This window comes from Uranotaenia lowii, chromosome 1 (genome assembly GCF_029784155.1).
Source record: "Uranotaenia lowii strain MFRU-FL chromosome 1, ASM2978415v1, whole genome shotgun sequence".
NCBI lineage: Eukaryota > Metazoa > Arthropoda > Insecta > Diptera > Culicidae > Uranotaenia > Uranotaenia lowii.
The window spans coordinates 88,855,752-88,874,109 of NC_073691.1; the positions used below are offsets into that span (position 1 = coordinate 88,855,752).

The 18,358-nt window shown below is 38.9% G+C and overlaps 2 protein-coding genes across 3 annotated transcripts in view; one reads left to right on the forward strand and one right to left on the reverse strand.

The window, feature by feature from the left end:
* LOC129738816 (tektin-3-like) overlaps positions 1-13,620 on the forward strand; it is a 61,623-nt gene extending 48,003 nt beyond the window's left edge. For both annotated transcript variants that reach the window (XM_055730114.1, XM_055730115.1), the window contains exons 4-6: positions 8,272-8,443; positions 13,080-13,216; positions 13,291-13,620. In XM_055730114.1, the coding sequence (XP_055586089.1) occupies positions 8,272-8,443; positions 13,080-13,216; positions 13,291-13,519 (538 nt within the window). In that variant the 3' untranslated portion in view covers positions 13,520-13,620. The remainder of the gene's footprint in view (positions 1-8,271; positions 8,444-13,079; positions 13,217-13,290) is intronic.
* On the reverse strand, positions 13,598-17,641 carry LOC129738814 (regulator of nonsense transcripts 2). The gene is made up of 5 exons (XM_055730111.1): positions 16,943-17,641; positions 15,641-16,824; positions 14,708-15,497; positions 14,124-14,645; positions 13,598-14,065 (listed from the first exon to the last, which is right to left on the reverse strand). The coding sequence occupies exons 1-5, from the start codon at positions 17,540-17,542 to the stop codon at positions 13,739-13,741; spliced, it is 3,423 nt and encodes a 1,140-aa protein (XP_055586086.1). The 5' UTR covers positions 17,543-17,641; the 3' UTR covers positions 13,598-13,738.
* Positions 17,642-18,358: the final 717 nt, after the last annotated feature.

The window sequence follows — 18,358 nt, forward strand, 5'->3', positions numbered from 1 at the left end:
GCATGTTGCCTCAGTTGACGGTATCCCAAAATTATCACCAAATGACCATAAAAATAACACTTTAATTAAACCTAAACAAAGAAAAAAGTTGAACTTTCTCATAAAACAACCTATTTGCTCCTAAATGCTTAAGTTTGATCAGGAGGAATGTTTGTTTGTGAGCCTTCGAAAAAACAGATTTTAAAATTCCATTTGAAGTAATATCAAAAATCTTCTAGAAAAAACCATATTTAGCTTACTTGTAACCCAATTTATAGGCTTTCGAACGTAGTAAACAGTTTTTATATATTTTAACTTTTTATTTAGTTAATCATGGTTATCTGCAAAAATTTCATGTTGACCAAAGCTACCCCGGTGATCGAAGTTCCCCCAGTTTACGGTACCGTGAAATGGGGTGAATCAGGACAGTTTTTGGACTATTCTCGTAATTTTTTTTAATGCATCACTTTCATCTCCCAATTTACTTAAGATAGTGTCTTTTAGATCTAAACCATCCTGAATCAAGGAAAAAAACAAAGGAGGAAGTTTTTTTTTAAAAACAATTGGAAAGTGACAGTGGCTTAAGAATTGAGAATCTCTTAAGTCTAAGTACCACAAATCAACAAAAATGCAAAAATGCATTCATACAAGCTTCCATCATTTAATCTGAAAGCAAGTGTTCTACTCTTTTGCAAAATTTTCAAGCTCAACGCCCCCCTGAGCATATTTTTAGAAAATCCTTTAAAAAAATGATAATCTGGATCGTTAAAAACCATTAGCTATATTTTATGATTTTCAAATTAATAGAATTTTATTTATATACTACTACAAGGCCATGCGAAAGGGGGTGGTTTTAGGGGTTAAACCACAACACCCCTCCTCCCCCCCCCCCCCTGGTGATTTTTTACAAGTGAAATTTTCAGTACAAGAAATGAATTAACCGGGAAATCACTTGATCCCAAATGGTGTTTAAAAATCGATGTTGACACACATGTCAGAAATTCGGCTCCGCTCGCCAACAGATTTTTTTGAAATTTTTTGTCAGATTGTTTTTTATTATGATTTAAGTAAGAAGTATGTTAAAACCATGTTTTTTCGTATACAAACTAAAATAGCTACAATTAGGAACACTTTTTTCAATGTGTTCCTAATTATGGACATAGTCAAAGTTTTTCAAACTATATCAAAGTCATAGAGTGTTTTTGAAATAAATTTGATTGTTGTAAAGTTGTTGAAAAAAATTGTGTTTTAACTTAATTTTCAACAATCTGTGAAAATAAACTGTTTTGAGTTACACACTACGAAAAAAATCTGTAAAATCACATCACATGTGATGTAAATAAAAAGAAGCATCATATAGATATGACGGAGTTTTCAGTGCTAGTTGGAAATTACGCCAGTGAAATGTTGCAACGTGTAAAATAAAAAATGATGTAAAATTTGGCAACATGTAAAATAAAAATGATGTAAATTATAAAACCACTGAAAATTAGAAGAATAATTTCCAATTGGAATCTGTTTTGTTTTATTTATTGGTATTTATGATTCAATAATGGAATAATCTCATGTCATAATAAAAATAAAACCTTTCTGTAATTAATTTAATTTATTTCATTTGGTGACAATGATTTTTTTATTCTCACAATTTCTTTTTATTAGGAGCCACATTCACACTTTTATTTTTTCTCGAAGACCGGATCCAAAGTTGAATAACTTGGAGCCGCTTCCAGAACCGCATCCTGCTTCACGAAGATCTCTGGGAACTTTAATCGCGGGAAAACTGTTTAAAAAATACTTTTTGGTGCACGACTTGACTTTCAACAATCTGTGAAAATAAACTGTTTTGAGTTAAAACATATTTTTTTTCTTTTATTGCTTAAAATGCTAAAAATGTTGAAAACTTATTTTTGCTAGGTTGTAAAGAACGAGTCCTATGCGACAGAAAAGGAAGCTATCAGGTTACAGAGAGCTTCTCAACAAGAACAGTATCGAAAGAAAAAAAATTAAAAAAAAAATCTGAATAAAATACGTTGTATACCGTCACCTTTGGCAAAATGCAACACTTTTCAACTTGTATGGCTTCTAAAATCCTAATGTCCACAGATAATCATACCGCTTGTACATCAAAAGCTTTAAGGTTAATGGAAAATCAAATTGACGTAATCAGAAAAATAATTGGTTTTACCAGTTGTTTTTAAATTTACAAAACTATTTTTTTTTTGTTTCGATTATAGTCGTTTTAACATCTTTATGTCACTCGCGACCTTTATCAACGATGAAGTTGGCGGACAAGTCATTGAAAAACTTATCCGGTACAACTGTTATCGATGTTTACTCTTGGGCTCTAACTCACGGACATCGGTTTACAAAACTAAGCGATTTTCACCCTACTAAGAAAATGGGGATAATTGCAACAATCTTTGTTTTTAATGAAAAATCAAATGAAAAAGTTTGAAAAGTTATAGCACTGGTTATAGTTTTTGATATATTTGTGATTTCGTTACGGTTTAAGCATGATCTGCAGTTATTTTTTATTTTGTTCGAATTGATTTTTTTTATTTTTTCTGTCAATGAGAGAAAGCATAAAGGTGCTGTATACATCTAGGGGTAAAAATACTACAAAAAAGTTTAAAATCATATTCCAGCTAGATTTAAGCTATGAATAATTGATTTGCATGTTGATGCATTTTAGCCCAGTCTGATAACAGAATCTAAAAATTATTCATTTATCAAAATTAAATGATTGTCCGTAAGATATTTGCACCAACAGTATTGAGTTAGGATAGTATAAGCAATATAAAGTTTGTTAGGGATATCATTAATCATTATCCGTCATACTGTGTAAAGTTTTTCGTGTAAAGTCGAAAAATGTAAAAAATTCGTTTTGTTTTTATTTACTATGAGGATCAAAAACTTCAGAAAACTATCGATGTGAGAAACTATACAATCATCATTAAATGATAACTTTATTACATTACATTGAAATAACAATTGAATAAGTGTTGTGGTACACAAATGTTGCATCTAACCATGCTGTTGCATGATGCTCTGTTTGATTGTACTTATTTGTATCCATTACAATGAATTTTCCTAAGGAAAAGGTAGAGTTTGAATTTTAATAAGCTCAACAACCACACCCAAAATTCAGCCTCTGTGCCAATGGCGTGTAGTCAATTACATAGCATCATCGGTACAAGAAGATAACGCGACCGGTGCTGATTCGATTTGCTCCCACCGGCATTAATCTCACAAGTTAACCGAATTGCGTATGTCTGAAAGAAACAAAATAAAAACGCTTTCACGTCCCTCCCTATCGCATCACAAGACGAAGAAGGATAGAAATAAATACCGGCCAACACCAGGCAGCCAGCCAACCGAGCACTGTGCGTGTGAATGTAGCAAAAGCAACAACAAAAACATCCTTCTAATTCAATCCCTTCAATCCACCGGCAAACTACCAAGACCAAGCTGTGCGTGTGTATGCAGTAAAAGCAACAAAAAAAACATTGCTTCAATTCAATCTACCGGCAAACAACCACGGCTAAGCTGTGCGTGTGTATGTAGCAAAAGCAACAACAAAAACATTCCTTCAACTCACCGGCAAACAACCAACGGCCAAGCTGCCCGGCTTTAGAAGCTGTGTATATGTAGCGTGTGTATGTAATAGCAGGCAGTAAGCAAAGCACAGTTCTCATTCAATGGGTTTCCCGTTCCTTCACTCCCGTTCCCTTTGCCGTTTCCATCGCAAGACAAAGGACTACCTTGAAAGGCGGCCAAACGCCGGGAAGCCACCGTTGTGCGATTTTTTTGTGATTGTTCGGTGTCAGAAAGCCTATGACAAATATCCATTGTCCTGCATGAAGCTCAAATAGTACATTTGTTAAGATGTCGGACTGGCAAGACGATATAATTGGTGATTTGAGTTCAACTCTCCCTCCGGGCGCAGTATTTTTTTTTCTTGTTTCTGGGGTGAATTATCCAATAGGAAAGAAATCCCATAAAATGTTTTTCTTGTTTCGCTTCAATGTAGTGGTCATGCATCATTTTAGTTGGAAGCCGAGTCCTTATGCCAGTTACGGTTTTTCAAACATATCATCTTCGGCACAGTGCACATTTCAGCGCATTATCGGCACAGAGATTTGCTAAATAGGCATTGGATTTCTGCAACCTCTTCTATGGGTGTATCAAATCTAAAAACCTTTGACAAAATACAACGAAATTAGGCTCAGTTATAACGAGAGACCCGACACGCTTCCGGTTTTAAGCAGGTGGCTTAAGCGCCACTTCCGTTTGGAAGACCACCTACCCTTTCTTATCTTGCCCAGCTGATGAGACTCGGTCGCGAGTTCCTTTTGATTCCCGATTTTGGGAAAGAAGCGGAAGGGACTCTAAAAAGTGATCCGTACTTCGACCCTTAAGGGCCGCCCCGAAGTCGAGACAAAACCCGGGAGAAATCCGTGGAAATGGGAGTAAGTCGTTCGTTACAAAGCAAGCTAGGGGTTCGAATCATCGGACAAGACCAAACCCGTTACCTGGACCAGAAAAGAAGGATCGATTGGATTCGCGGCCAATCTCCGCAGTAAAGCGACAAAGCAAATTAATCCCGAAACAACGAACAACGTGTGACTCCCTTTCCAGTTACCCCAATCAGACTATCATCGTTAAGTTTTTGCTTACAATTATTTGTTCGATTTATTGCCGATTCATGTGTGTTGTGTTGGTTTTACATTCTACTGTTAGGCCTAACAAACTTTCCCTCTTTCAAAACTTCTAACTAGCAGTGCATTTAGGTGGAGACGCTTGGCTTTTCGCAAAATTACTTAGAAAATTTGCGAAGCAAAATGATTTGATTTTTGCTTAATTTTCCGGTTTTTTCACCTCGTGGGTGGTGAAAAGGCTACATTCGTCGGCTCGCCAGTCCGAAAATCTTGATTTTCCCGCCAGAAATTGCGAAAAACACTTCGCTTATCTGGCTCAAAATAGATGGTAAAGCTGCGAAAACATAGCAGGTTGTAAACAATCGCTAGAGAATATGGGTGGGCTGATTATGACTACTCACTCAGGCTGCTAGCTGTTGGCGGGACTTGTTAAGAGTCTCGTCCTGTTCTATCGCTCCTTTGCGGCTACCTATTGTCCTCCCGGCTGATGTTCGCTGGTCGAGGCCTATGCAGGTAGCTAAGACGGGGCGGTTGGAACTTTTTTTGTTCAAACGGTCACCGCATAGCAATTGCGCAGCTATGTGGCGTGACTGGTTGGAAATGAAGGCAAAATCCGGTGATGATTTGGCTGGTCGGCAACTCGCGGTGTAGGCGGTTGTTACGCCGCGCTTCAAGGTGGCCGGATGGAGGTTGGCCAAACTGGTGGAAGTTAATGTTGACCTCCGCTGTGGTTTGTGACGGGTTCGGTGTCCGTCCCCTAGGGTGGATGCTGCGGCGAGTATGCGACGTACCTCGTGCCTGTGGCTGATGATCGGATAACACGTATGTCGGGGTTACATATTTGGCGGTTATGTTACAAATTTGCCCCACTTGGGTCTCCACCTACCTACCAATTAAATGCACCACTTTATTGCATTGCACCACTCTACGCGTCCTATCTTCTAACCTAGCACAAACTAAAGTGGAAAAGAGGGCTGATTAATGATCAGGACACCTGGTCACGGAATCACACACTGCACTTTCTATTACCTATCCGAGAAGAAGTAAACTAAGCTACTAGATCTTAACCCTTCTGATCACCGAACGTAAGTGAGCCCGGAGTCTCATACGTCCTCTGATCGACCTGATCTAGCTTGACTTCGTAACCGGAACTACCCGTTACGAACAAGTCTAATCGCGAAGTCAAACAACTACATCCCAATTCGCGAATTCTTCGAGTAGTCCTCGTCTTCCCCTTCTGGACCCGAATTTAGAGGCCCAACTTTTGCCTTGCCAATATAGGTGCACAAAAGCCCCCGAAAGAGGTCATTCACCTGACGCCAAAATAAGAAAGCGGTCGGTGGCCTACAGAAGATAGCATCTAAAGTCACGTGCTTGCCGCCAGAATTGTGTCGGTCACTCAGATGTGTTATTTAATGATTGATGACTGGGGTGGTGCTTCAAATGATATTAGGTGTTTGTTTCGTTCTTGTCTTGAGTCGTTTTAATAAGGGCAAAATTTCTATTGGCATGTTCGAACCGTTGGCAAAAATAATATTGAATTTATATTAGGCTTATTATTAACAATGGAAGAAATGAATGAATCGTTTGATAAAGGTAGAGACATAAATAATTAAGATTGCTTCATGTACCCGTTTCACACTTACCCTACTTTGTTTTGATATAAAATCACATATCTTAAATTTTGGTAAACAAAATTCTTGTCCAACGTTAATTTGCATTGTTGAATACAAACTTATTACAATGTTATGCAGCATTTCTAATAACTGAATTCCGGCAATGTTAGTTGTAGAGCATGAATAATCGGTAATATTTAATACACGTTTTATCTCGTCAAAACTATAATCGAAAATGTACTGAAAGTCAAGTTCCTTAGCCCCTATAGTTATGCAATTTATGGAAAATTGTGAAAAAATATTCTCATCTATAGTTTATCGTAGAACAAAAGTTGTTTGTAGTCAGCTTTTGTGAATTTCTCAGCGAAAAAAATGGGTTCTTTCCTTTGATACCCCTTTGATGATTTTTGAGGGTCAGAAAAACCAAAAAATTTAAGCGCTTTGAGGCACCCCTAAACCAAATTCGATTGAGATGAAATTTAGCGCAGATCAATTTTTTGGGACCAATTCTCAAAATGTATATGGTCGGATTTCAATACAATCATGAAATTCTTATTTTTAATTCTAATTTCGCGATCTTGGAAAAATAGTCCACTTTCAAAGGTTTAATTAAAAAAATTCTATGTCCTAAAATTTTCACAAAATTTATATTTATATTTTTTAATATTGTTTGGAATAAAGACTACACGAGAAAAATAAAAATTGAACAAAATTTGTATCAAAAATTGATATCAGCAAGTTATTTTCTTTAAAAAAAAATTCTCTATCCATAATTTTTTTTTGTTTAACTGACCAAAATGTGTACCCAGCGTGGAATTAAGAATTAAGTGGGAAAGAGATTCTGAGACATTGTGTATACTGTAGAATCATAAAAAACTGGTTATTCAACAATTTTTTTTCTTCACCTTCACTTTTACCTGATTTTAGTGCAATATTTGATTTTCTAGTAGTTCTAATTTTACAAATTAAAAATTGTTGAAATCGGTAACCATTGACGAAATGGCACGCATTTCTAAAAAGTGTTCCAGTTGAGGCAGTCAAAAATTTTTACGCCGCATTAACAGTGATGAATGTTACCCTAAAAAAATTGTCCATATATGAAGCTTAATAACTGCGGTCTTCGGATGAAATATTTGTCTTATTTCAAGCTTTAAGAAAACCTATATTCAAACGAAGTCGGCCGAAGGAAGAGGACCAAAGTTATTGATAAATAACTGGGTTTTCATGTTTCTCCCGAATAAAACCTCTCGAAATTCCATACAAATCTTAAGGCTCGTTGAGCGACGCCTCCCCGTGGACTAATCTGTTATTTTGTAAATACTAGGCTTTGGGTCAATTTCAGCCTGAAGCGCATAACTTTTCCAAAAGTCGGGTCAATGCGAACTTTCTAGCCGTTGCAACGAAACATCTAAGCCGGAAACATTGATGATGGCCGTTATAGCGAAAGGCCGTATTTCGAGGTATGAGTGAAATAGACACATATTTTTTTTTGTGGCATCGGATCAAATTCACCGGATAGAACCAAACAACCATATTTATGTTTTTATTTACTCTGAACTCTTCTTTATAAGCTAAATAATATCAAAATATTCTATAAATCAAACCTTCTTGATACCAATAAGCACAACCACTGTTGAACACAGTCATTCGAATAATGGGCACACATTTAACGTTTGTATAGAAACAAGCAACATAAATTCGGTCTTTTACACACAGCACAACCAAATTCGAAACCTTTATTCAATCCATTCACCCCAACATGAAGCCCCAACGACCAATGATACATTTCAGCACCGGATAATCTCGTTGGTAATTGGCGGTGATTTATGAGCGAACAATAAAACAGATTTTTAATCATTGGTAATTTGCTCGTCTGTCTATTTATCTGTCTGGCAATATTTGTACGCTGCACTGGAAAATTTCACCCTGGTTTTCCCCCTGGATGGTTGACCAAAATCGGACCAAACTACTGTTGTCATCATTATCATCAACATCATCGCGCCGGTTGTATCCCAAAGCTCGCACTCGGAGCGATCCAAGTCCTGTCAGTTGCGGAGCGATGCCGAGTCCCTCATCAATGCCGTGGCCACTTCCGTCTGGGACTGCTGGAGCAACACCAATAACGCGTACAACAACCGGTCTTCGGAAATGCTCGAGGCCAAGAGCAAAATGCAGCTGCACCTGCATAAGGTGAGTCCTGCGCCATCACGATGCGTAATTTATATTTCAGCCTCGCGTCGCCCACTCTCTGGTCGGGTCGGGCATAAATGTTTTACATTGTTTGCCATATTATCAGACTGCCCTGGCCAATGGGCAACAATTGTTTTAAATGAAATCGATAATGCCACATAATATGAGTCATTAACTATAGCATCGAATGGCAGGTATCTGGGGAGGGAAGGATACTCTAGGAATAACCCGCAGTTTCACATCCATGCACGTTGAACCGCATTGAAAGCTTTTCCGAAGGATGATGGAAATTTAAACCTCGTGATCCTCAAAACTTATTCTTCCCGGATAAATGTGTGCAGTATCTAGCTTTAAATGTCACGTTAGCACTTTTCAAGTCGTTTTAATTTTAATGACTTGCATTTTCTGAACTAGTCCATCCATTTCTTTACTCAATGCCAGCAAAAAAAAGGACAATTAGCCGGTTGGGGTCATATAGACCCGGATTACTGTTTTGGATATAAAATCAAAACTACATAACCGATTTTCATAAGTGATATTTATCATTATGAAATCACCTAAACGTCTGCTATTAGTTTCTTCTTAAAACTTTTGGTTATGATTTTTGTGGTCTTCAGAAACCGAACCTAAAGTCAACAAGCTTTTCTTTCAATCACATACCTAAATCAAATTCTAATCGAAATTGCTAAATATTTTTTTAACATACTGATAGGGTGACCAAGTTAAGAACTAAATTAAAGAAAATCACCAAATATAGGACAAAATGTGAGGAGACGTGTAATCAGTGCGTTGACTTACCGGCTAGTGAAGTGAGAATCGTAGTTTTAAATTTCGTAGCAACTTAAATGTTCGAGGAGGCGCTATGGCGCGTGAAGGAGGAGGACCGCTCGAAGATACCGGACATGATAACAAGCAGCGAGAATAGAGCATTTGCTCTATTCTCGCTGCTTGTTATCATGTCTGGCACTTATCGGACATTATCGACGTCAGATCCTGTCGAGGCGCCAACATCGAGTCAAACCCCTATCTGGTGATGGTGAAGATGCGCCTAAAACTCTCCGTAGTGAACAACATACTAAATAAAACGACCTGAGGTCGCAGCAGACTACGCGCAATCGCTCGAAGCAGCGCTGCCGGAAACCGGCGAGCTGGACGAAGTCCCTCTTGAGGACTGTTGTGCCTTCAAGACAGCCATCAACAGTGCTGCGGAGAATGTCATCGGGCATGTGAAGCAAACACGACGGACTGTTTCGACGAGGAGTGAGGAGGATGATGGAGAAAAAGCGCCACCTGGAAGAGGAGGAGCTCGAGGAGCTGAAGCAGCTGCATCGTTCCCAAGAACACGAAAGTTCTATCAGAAACTCAACGCATCCCGCAAAGGCTTCGTGCCGAAAACCGAAGTGTGCCGGGATAAGGACGAAGGCATCCTGACAGACACTCGTGAGGTGTTAAAAAGATGGAAGCAGCACTTCTTTGAACTCCTGAACGGCGCACATGCAGGAGACCAAGACGGTGGGGAAAGCTACATCGCCGGCCTAGCCAACGACGAAGAGCAGCCACTCCCAACGATGAGTGAAGTAATGGAAGCCATTCGTCAGCTGAATAGCAACAAATCGGCTGGAAAGGGCGGCATCGCAGCTGAACTTATCAAAATGGGCCCGGACAAGTTAGCCCATTGCCAACATCGGTTGATGGTCCGGATCTGGGACACAGAACAGCTACCGGAGGAGTGGAAGGAGGGAGTAAGATACCCCATCTACAAGAAGCGCGACAAATTGGACTGTGAGAACTACCGTGCGATCACTGTCCTAAAAACCGCCTGCAAAGTGCTGTCCCGAATCCGACTCCGCCGCCTAACGCCACAAGCAAACTGATTCGTGGGAAGTCATCAGGCCGGCTTCATTCTTCACGTTACGGCAAATCCTCCAAAAATGCCGTGAACACCAAGTCCCTACGCACCATCTATTCATCGACTTTAAAGCCGCATAAGACACGATCGATCGTGACTAGCTACACACAAAAAAAAGCATAGTGAAACTACTAAATCCGTGGTTTAAATGAACAACAGGCAACCATATTTTTGAGTCAAATATGTTTTGTTGTTTATAATACCTTAAGCATAGCTATTTTTACCATGTGCTCAATTTGGCTGCGCATAGTAAATTCGACTGCGTTTTAGTAAAATTGTCAATGAAATGATGCATGGTTTAACTTTGTGCCTAGTAAAATTGATATGTTTCATGATAAAACTTAGTATGCACAAGGAGCTTGATTTGATTAGTAAAATTACTATGCATGTTTGTTTGTTTATTTGCATGCATGCATTATGACTTCATGTTAAACATTGAAATTCACACTTCCGACACACGTCGGTCAATGTTAGTGTGTTCTCCCGATGCTCTGGAAAGATTTTTTCTAGGTTATGAAACTTGAAAGCAGCTCAAAATTTGTTAGTTTACTCGCGGGTTTGATGATTAATGATCCTGAATAAGTATAAACAACAAGAATGTTTTCCATAGTAAAATTATCATACGCACTGATGTTTTTGAGTCAAATATGTTTTGTTCTCAAAAGTACCATGTGCGTAGTATTTTGTTGATATGAATTGGTGCCACAATGTCTAAATTACTATGCGGACGCTAGTTGTAATAGAAATTATGATGAAATCATCATGACCATAGTATTTTCGACAACAAACATTGACAGTTATCGAGAATTACCAGGTACATAGTAATTTCAATAATGTTTCATGTGCACTTTTACAAAATTGATGTTAAAAATTGCGTGGTTGAAAATACTATAACGCAGAAATGGTAAAATTATCATGACAACGTCTTTGGAATAGCAACGCAATTTTTTTCCGTGTATGAAAAAAACATGGACTAAAACGGCTCCTCCGGGAAACTGACCAGACCAGACTGATCAAGGCGACGATGTATGGAACGCAGTGCTGTGTGCGGATTTCGGGTGAATTGTCGAGTTCATTCGAATCACGCAGTCTATTCTGCTTGATGTTCAACGGGGCGCTAGAAGGTATTATTCGACGAGCAGTGGGCGAAATGTGGGACACGATATTCAACAGATCCAGTCAACTTATTTGCCAAAGACATTGATATAGACGGCAGATCATCTGCGGAGGTGGAGGAGATCTATCGCAAAGTGAAACGCAAATCAGGAAGGATTAGGTTAATGATTAATACGTCCAAGAAGAAGTATATGCTGGCCTGTGGATCCGAGACCGATCGAACCCGCTTGTCCAGTAATAACAAGGTCACGATCGACGGCGACGAGCTGGAGATAGTCGAAGACTTTGTCGATCTCGGCTCACTGGTGACCGTAAGCAATGACACCAGCCGTGAGATCCGGCGGTGAAATATCAGCGGAAGTCGTGCCTACTATGGACTCCACAAACTACTGCGGTCGAGAAGACTTAACCCTCGAACGAAGTGTAACCTATATATGACGTTCATCAGACCAGTAACTGTTGTTCTCTACGGGCACGAGGCATGGATATTGCTCGAGGAGGACCTGCGTACACTCGGAGTATTCGAGCGACGCATGTTAAAAACCATCTTTGGTGGCGTGCATGAGAACCTCCGTTTCTCTGTGGAGGCGAAGGATGAACCACGAGCTCGCGTGACTCTACGGCGAACCCAGTATCCAGAGGTGGCGAAGGCTGGACGGATACGCTGAGCAGGACATGTTGCTAGAATACCGGACGACTGTCCTGAAAAACAGGTGTTCGCTACGATCCGGTAGGAATGAAGCGAAGTGGTTAGATCAAGTGGAGCGTGATCTGGCATATGTGGGATGCCCGAGAAGTTGGAGAGCGGTTACCATGTACTTAGCAAATTGGAGGAATATTGTTAGTTAGGTTATTATTGTTAATTATTCCTCCTAATTGTTAATTAGAGTTCTGGCATGGAGGTTTACGATTGTGGCAATCAACATACTTGCGATGTTTGTTTCGGCGGTAAAATGACGAGACTACTGTTTCGTGGCACGTGACGGTATTAAGATACTATCAATATTTTTATGGTAGTTCTCGAGCCATTCCATCCTTTGAAAAAGAAAGAGGGTAAAGAATTCATAACTGTAAAACATATATTTTGGTATAAATACCAAACTCATTAAGCTTATAAAAAAGCGTTAAAATTTCAGATCTTGAAAATGAATTAAGAAATCAAATCTCAGTAAATAAGATGAAATCATCTTTGTATTGCAATTCGAAACTCAAGCTGCAGCTCTCATTTTAAAGGAGTTTCTTCTGAATTCTGAATTATGTTATGCCAAACAGCCATTATGCCAAATGACCATAATGCCAAACGTCCATTATGCCAAACGGCCATTATGCCAAATAACTTTATGCCGATCGGTATACAATCTTTAAAAATATGTACTTAACAAAAAACACAAGAATGAAAAGAATAAAAGTGATAAAATAATAAATATTATCAAACTTACAAAAAACTTCAAATAAAGCAATAAGCAAGACAAAAGAAAACGCCAAAATGACCATAAAAGGCATCAATTAACGAAATCAATTTTTTTGAAATAAATGTATTCTAAAAATCGTGAAACGAATTAAATTCTTAATATTTTTTTTTATTGTTATTCCAAATCTTTTTGTTCCCAGACACAACAAGAAATCTTTGACGTCGAGAAGCACATTGAGTTGTTGCGCAAGGCCATCAATGATAAATCCAATCCGATGAAAGTGGCTCATACACGCCTGGAGGCCCGAGCTCACCGGCCTGGAATCGAAATGTGCCGGTAAGATTTAATATGCAGCACAACAAAAAAAAAGGTTCAACTAATTAAAACTATTCTCGTTTTTCAATTTTCAGTGACAATGCTCACCTACGCTTGGTGGAGGAGGTCTGCCACATCCAGGATTCGATCTCAACCTTGCATCGAAAACTGCAGGAAGCCGAAGCTCAGCATCAGCAGCTGTTGAAGACAAAATCCCAGCTAGAGCACAATCTCAAGCAAAAGGTCGACGCACTGTTCATCGATCGCGAAAAGTGTATGGGATTGCGCCGTTCGTTTCCAGTTAATAATACGATAAAATATTAATTGGACCCCTCGTAGAAGAGAAATGAATCGAATTCTATTGTTACCGATACTGTAATAGTGTAAAATAAAGTTAGACATTTTGCTTGCTTTGGAAAAAGTTACGTAATGTTTTATTTCCAGGTTTTCGAATCCAACGTTTTTGAAATCTAGACTAAGTACGTTAAATAATTTAATTAAAGCGAAACGCTTAGAACTATGTTTTTGAATAAAGCTACGCTTTTAGTGAAAGATTGCATCAACATCGGGGGCCCCTTTCGGGTGTTTGAATTTTGGTGGTTTCTGTATCCGTATCCTGTTGCTAGCCGGTGAGCGTTGGCTCGCTAGTAACGACTCCTGATAATCTTCCTCTTCGAGCCGTTCGGTAATGTTGAGTGTTAAGCGTTTAACGCTGTCATTTTCTTCCTTTTGTTTTTGTTCTTGATCTTTCAAATAGATTGCCAGCTGACTGGTTGAGGGAGCTTCAAACGTTTTGTACTGCTGCTGTTTACCCTTACCTCGAACCATTAATACGAATGGAACCGTGTCTGGCTTTTCTATATTATTATCCTGCAAGAAAAAAAAGATAATAAGTTAAAGGAAAATCGATAACACCATTACAATCAACCTGTAGCTGCTCATAGGTCTTTTTAGTATTGCTACTCCGCATGGTGATCGGTACTGGAATGTCTTTACTATTCAATTTAGACGGTTCTTTAAGTCGCTCAAGGAAACTCTCCGTTGCCATTCGTTCGAATTCTTTTTCAAACTCCAGATCTTCTGCAGTTTTCTCCGGAGGTGAATCCTTAACTATACCATCCAAATCAGCATCAAAACCGTTTTCATCATCATCGTAGTCGTTATCTAAATCGTCTGCATCAATTACATCTTCATCTTCGTCCCTAGCATTTCTGGGCTTGTCATCGTCGTCGTCGGACTCGCCAAAAGCCTCTGATGTGCAGTCTTCCGTCACCGTGTCATCCTTATCATCAGTATCGTTCTCCGGAATGGTTTTCAAACTCTTGTCATCGTCATCTTTCATAGCCAAAAGTTCCGGGTACAGCTTCTTGCGCAATCCTTCAACAGCATCCTTTGCGGCGTCATAACTGGCATACAGTTTGAGTTTTGGTCGCAAATTTTTAAAGCATTCCTTAAAAAAACAAATTAATTAAACTGGATTATACTTACGTATAACACTATCTTTGTTCATACCTTATACATGTGGTCAACGAGAATAGGAAACAAATCTTTATTAGCATCGTTCGTGAATATAGGGTCTGACTTTTTGAACCAATAGTAATGTTGGAAAAATATCAGAAAATAGTCCAAGCGTTTCCGACTGGACGCGCTTGTGAAATACTGTCCACAAGTGTCTAGCAGTACGCAAACTAGCTTTAATCTAAACAAACTTCCTGGCGGATCTACATCAGACGGAACCTCATGGCTGAAGCTGACTCCCAGCGAAATGATAGAGTAGAGCGTATTCAGCACATTTCCCGACTCTACCAGTCTATAGTTGTATAACTCTCCCAAGTATTTGGCAATAGCTATCCTTCGTTGGGCTAATTTCGTGTCGTGAATCTCTAACCCTGCTCGAATGTCTTCAAACACGGCGTCAATAACTCGAATGACAGCTTTCTCCTGATATGAACTCAAACCGGACACTAAATCTGCCAAACTACGGATCAAATGATACCGAATATTGTACGCTTTGGACAGACACTTGACAGCATAGTCGTGCGTTTCTCGATCGTCCCAATTCAGGCGGCGCAACAGTTTAATCATTTTGTCCACATTGGATTTGTTGAGCTCTTCAAATACCAAATGGCGAATATAGGTGTGGAGTATAGGGCGAACCTTTCGCTGAATGCGCATACCTTCCGGTTGCTTCACCAGATAGTACGCCGTCTCGACCTGTTGCGCGTGACGACTGTCCATTGTGGTGTTTGTTTTCAGACGCATCATTTGCTCCAGATAAACATTGGTGCGCAGACGACTCTCTCTGTAAAACATAAATAAATATTTATGATTTCATGAGGAAATATCATGTTAACTATGACTATCTCAAAGCAAACAAAAGATTCGATAATAGAAGTCGGAAATAGTTTTCTCAACAACTCAAACCATAGGAAAAATTATGCTTACCTCGAGTTATACAGATAAATTCCACAAACTTCCAAAAACGCACAAGTCATCTCGATGTGATGATGTTGAAAGTTGTGCAACAAGCATTTCAAACAGAAGAGAGCTTCTATTTTGTTGTAAATGCCAAATTTGACCAGCTCCCCGATATAGCGCACAACCTTAATTTTGGTTTCGATATTGATCTGATCCTTCTTCTTTATTTGATATTTGAAATCTACCTTCAACATCTGACATAAATCAACTGCTACATCCGGCGAAACCAGGTTGACGATGGCCGCAAAGCGAGCATACATCGGAAGCAAATCAAGGCGCGTTCGCTGGACATTGAACAAAACTTTTACAATCCGTTTCCGGTTATTTTTCGTGTTCAAAGTTAATAAAAAATCAATGGCTGCCGAATCGATCAGCTCGGTGTTGACACAATTTTGTAAATTTACAATAAAACTTTCAAAATACTCGCGATTAGCATGATGATGGGGAGTACTGGGAGCAGTATTGGATTCTTCTTCTACTTCTGCAGATTCCGACAACTCAGGAGGAAGCTCCACTGTGTCGTCTGCATCTGTTTCTGGCTCTACTTCCATATCCAACACCTCCTCTGTCATGGCCGGTTCGTCCGACACAACTTCATCCTTTTTTCCGCAATAGTTAGGCAGAAACTGCCTAAGATCCGGAAGATTTACGTAAAAGTTTTTGGTATCTTCATCACCCCAGGGATCCAAATTTGCAAATTGCTCATCACCTATGTTGTCAATGACGTTACCCTCTGATGGGCCGGATTCAACTTCAATCGTAAGCTCCGGTAGGTTCTCATTCAACAGATCTGCCATCGATTGCGTCGACGAGAGCAGCTTATCGTAGCTGTTTTGAAGCATCTCGATTTGCTCTTTCTTATCGTTCGGAATTTCTCCTTTGGATTCGAGCAATCTTCGTTTAGATTTTTCCGCATATTGCAGCTGTTTGTGTTCATTTTTCAGATGCTCGCAAAGCGTTTGATAATAATCTTTTAGTAAATTTCGCACATTTTGTTGCTTATCAGCCGTTAGCAGACTTGAGCTGGGAATAGCTATCGCGTGTTTTTTAGCCAGTTCTTTGATCCTTTTAGGAACCAGACCGGCGTATTCATCTCCACAATGTCGACAGAACGACAAGATGATGGACAAATTACTATGCTCTTCTTTATCCTAAAAAAATCCAAATTTCAAATTAATGAAAATGATAAACAAAAATCAAAAGCAAAACGTGAGGCTGAATTGTAAAGGTACAAAATTAACATTATTACAAGGAATACGGAAAATTTACCTGTGAAATCAGTGCCGTTAAGCATGCTCCTAACAGTGGCAGTCCTGTTTTATTGGTGAAAATACCCACACTGATAAGTTCACCATAAAATCTTAAATCCACCCGCATCTTGCTAGGGTTGGCAATTTTCTCTCCAGCTTTCACGTGCAGGATTTTCTGCCAACTTTCGAAAAAACTTCCACTGAAATCTACATATAGCTGATGCAACTTGCTGCACAGAACCAGAGCTGGTCCTACATCACTCATTTTGAGCTTAGCTTCGACAATTGCTGCACTAACTTCGGAAATGTACTTGGTCAGGTTCAGATCAGACATGTCCCGCAACAAACCATCCAGCTGAGCCGCAGTGAATTGTTTCAACTTTTTCACGAAAGCCGTGTTTCTTTTGAGGCTCGAATCGCACCGACTAAAGAAGGATTCCGAAGGCCTTTCGGGGGACACATTAGCCGCACGCATTGTCGATTTCTGTTCATACTTGGTGGAAAGTTCTGCGACATATTCAAGCACATCCTTTTGCTCAATTTCCTCGATATTCCCAGAAGATTCTGCTGGATCTTTCGTCGCTTCCGAAGAAGAGGCACCTTGCGTTGATGATTCCATATTCAATTTAGAACTTCTGAACTTTAATACGAAGATAAATTAAAAATTTTACGTCGAAAATTTCTAAAATGTTGTTCAATTTTTTTTGTTTAGGCTGTCAATGTTTTCAACTTCAAGGGAAATCGATTACACCGTCAATCATTACACCGCAACCGCAACTAAATCTAAACTAACTCAAAATCACATGTAGAGAGCAGTGTGAGAATTTGTTTATACCCATGTGGTTTTAAAAAACCACATGTAGAGGGCAGTGTGAAGATTTGTTTGCACGGAAAATAATAAAAAGGTAAAATTTACCGAGATAACTATCAATATTTTTTTCAGTGCAGGGCCAATCTGAAACAGACCAAATTAATTTGCTCTGCACTGATAAATCATTTCACACATTTTGCAAAATAGTTTCACACATTATCTGCAAATATATGGAGCTGTCAAACTCGAGTGTGGTTTTCACACACCATGCAAGTTTGAAATTTACACATTATACGAATTCGCAGATTAAGGAAAAAGTGTGTGAAATCACAAACAGTCATGCGCGAGCCAACACGCAGAAAAATATATTTTAAAAATAATAAGATTTCGACCAAAAATAATAAAAATTTTGGTTGGGAAAAAGCACAAATATATTTTTGATAACACTGACAAAAAACATCGATTCGATTTGAACTTATCGTTTGATTGAAACTAAAATACACCTTTTTTAAAAATGATTCTAAATTTCTGTCAAAACAATAAAATCAAATTAGATTGAGAATTACAAAAGACAAGAGTATGATGCTATGATCACTTGTTTAATTGAAAAAATAGCTGAAATTC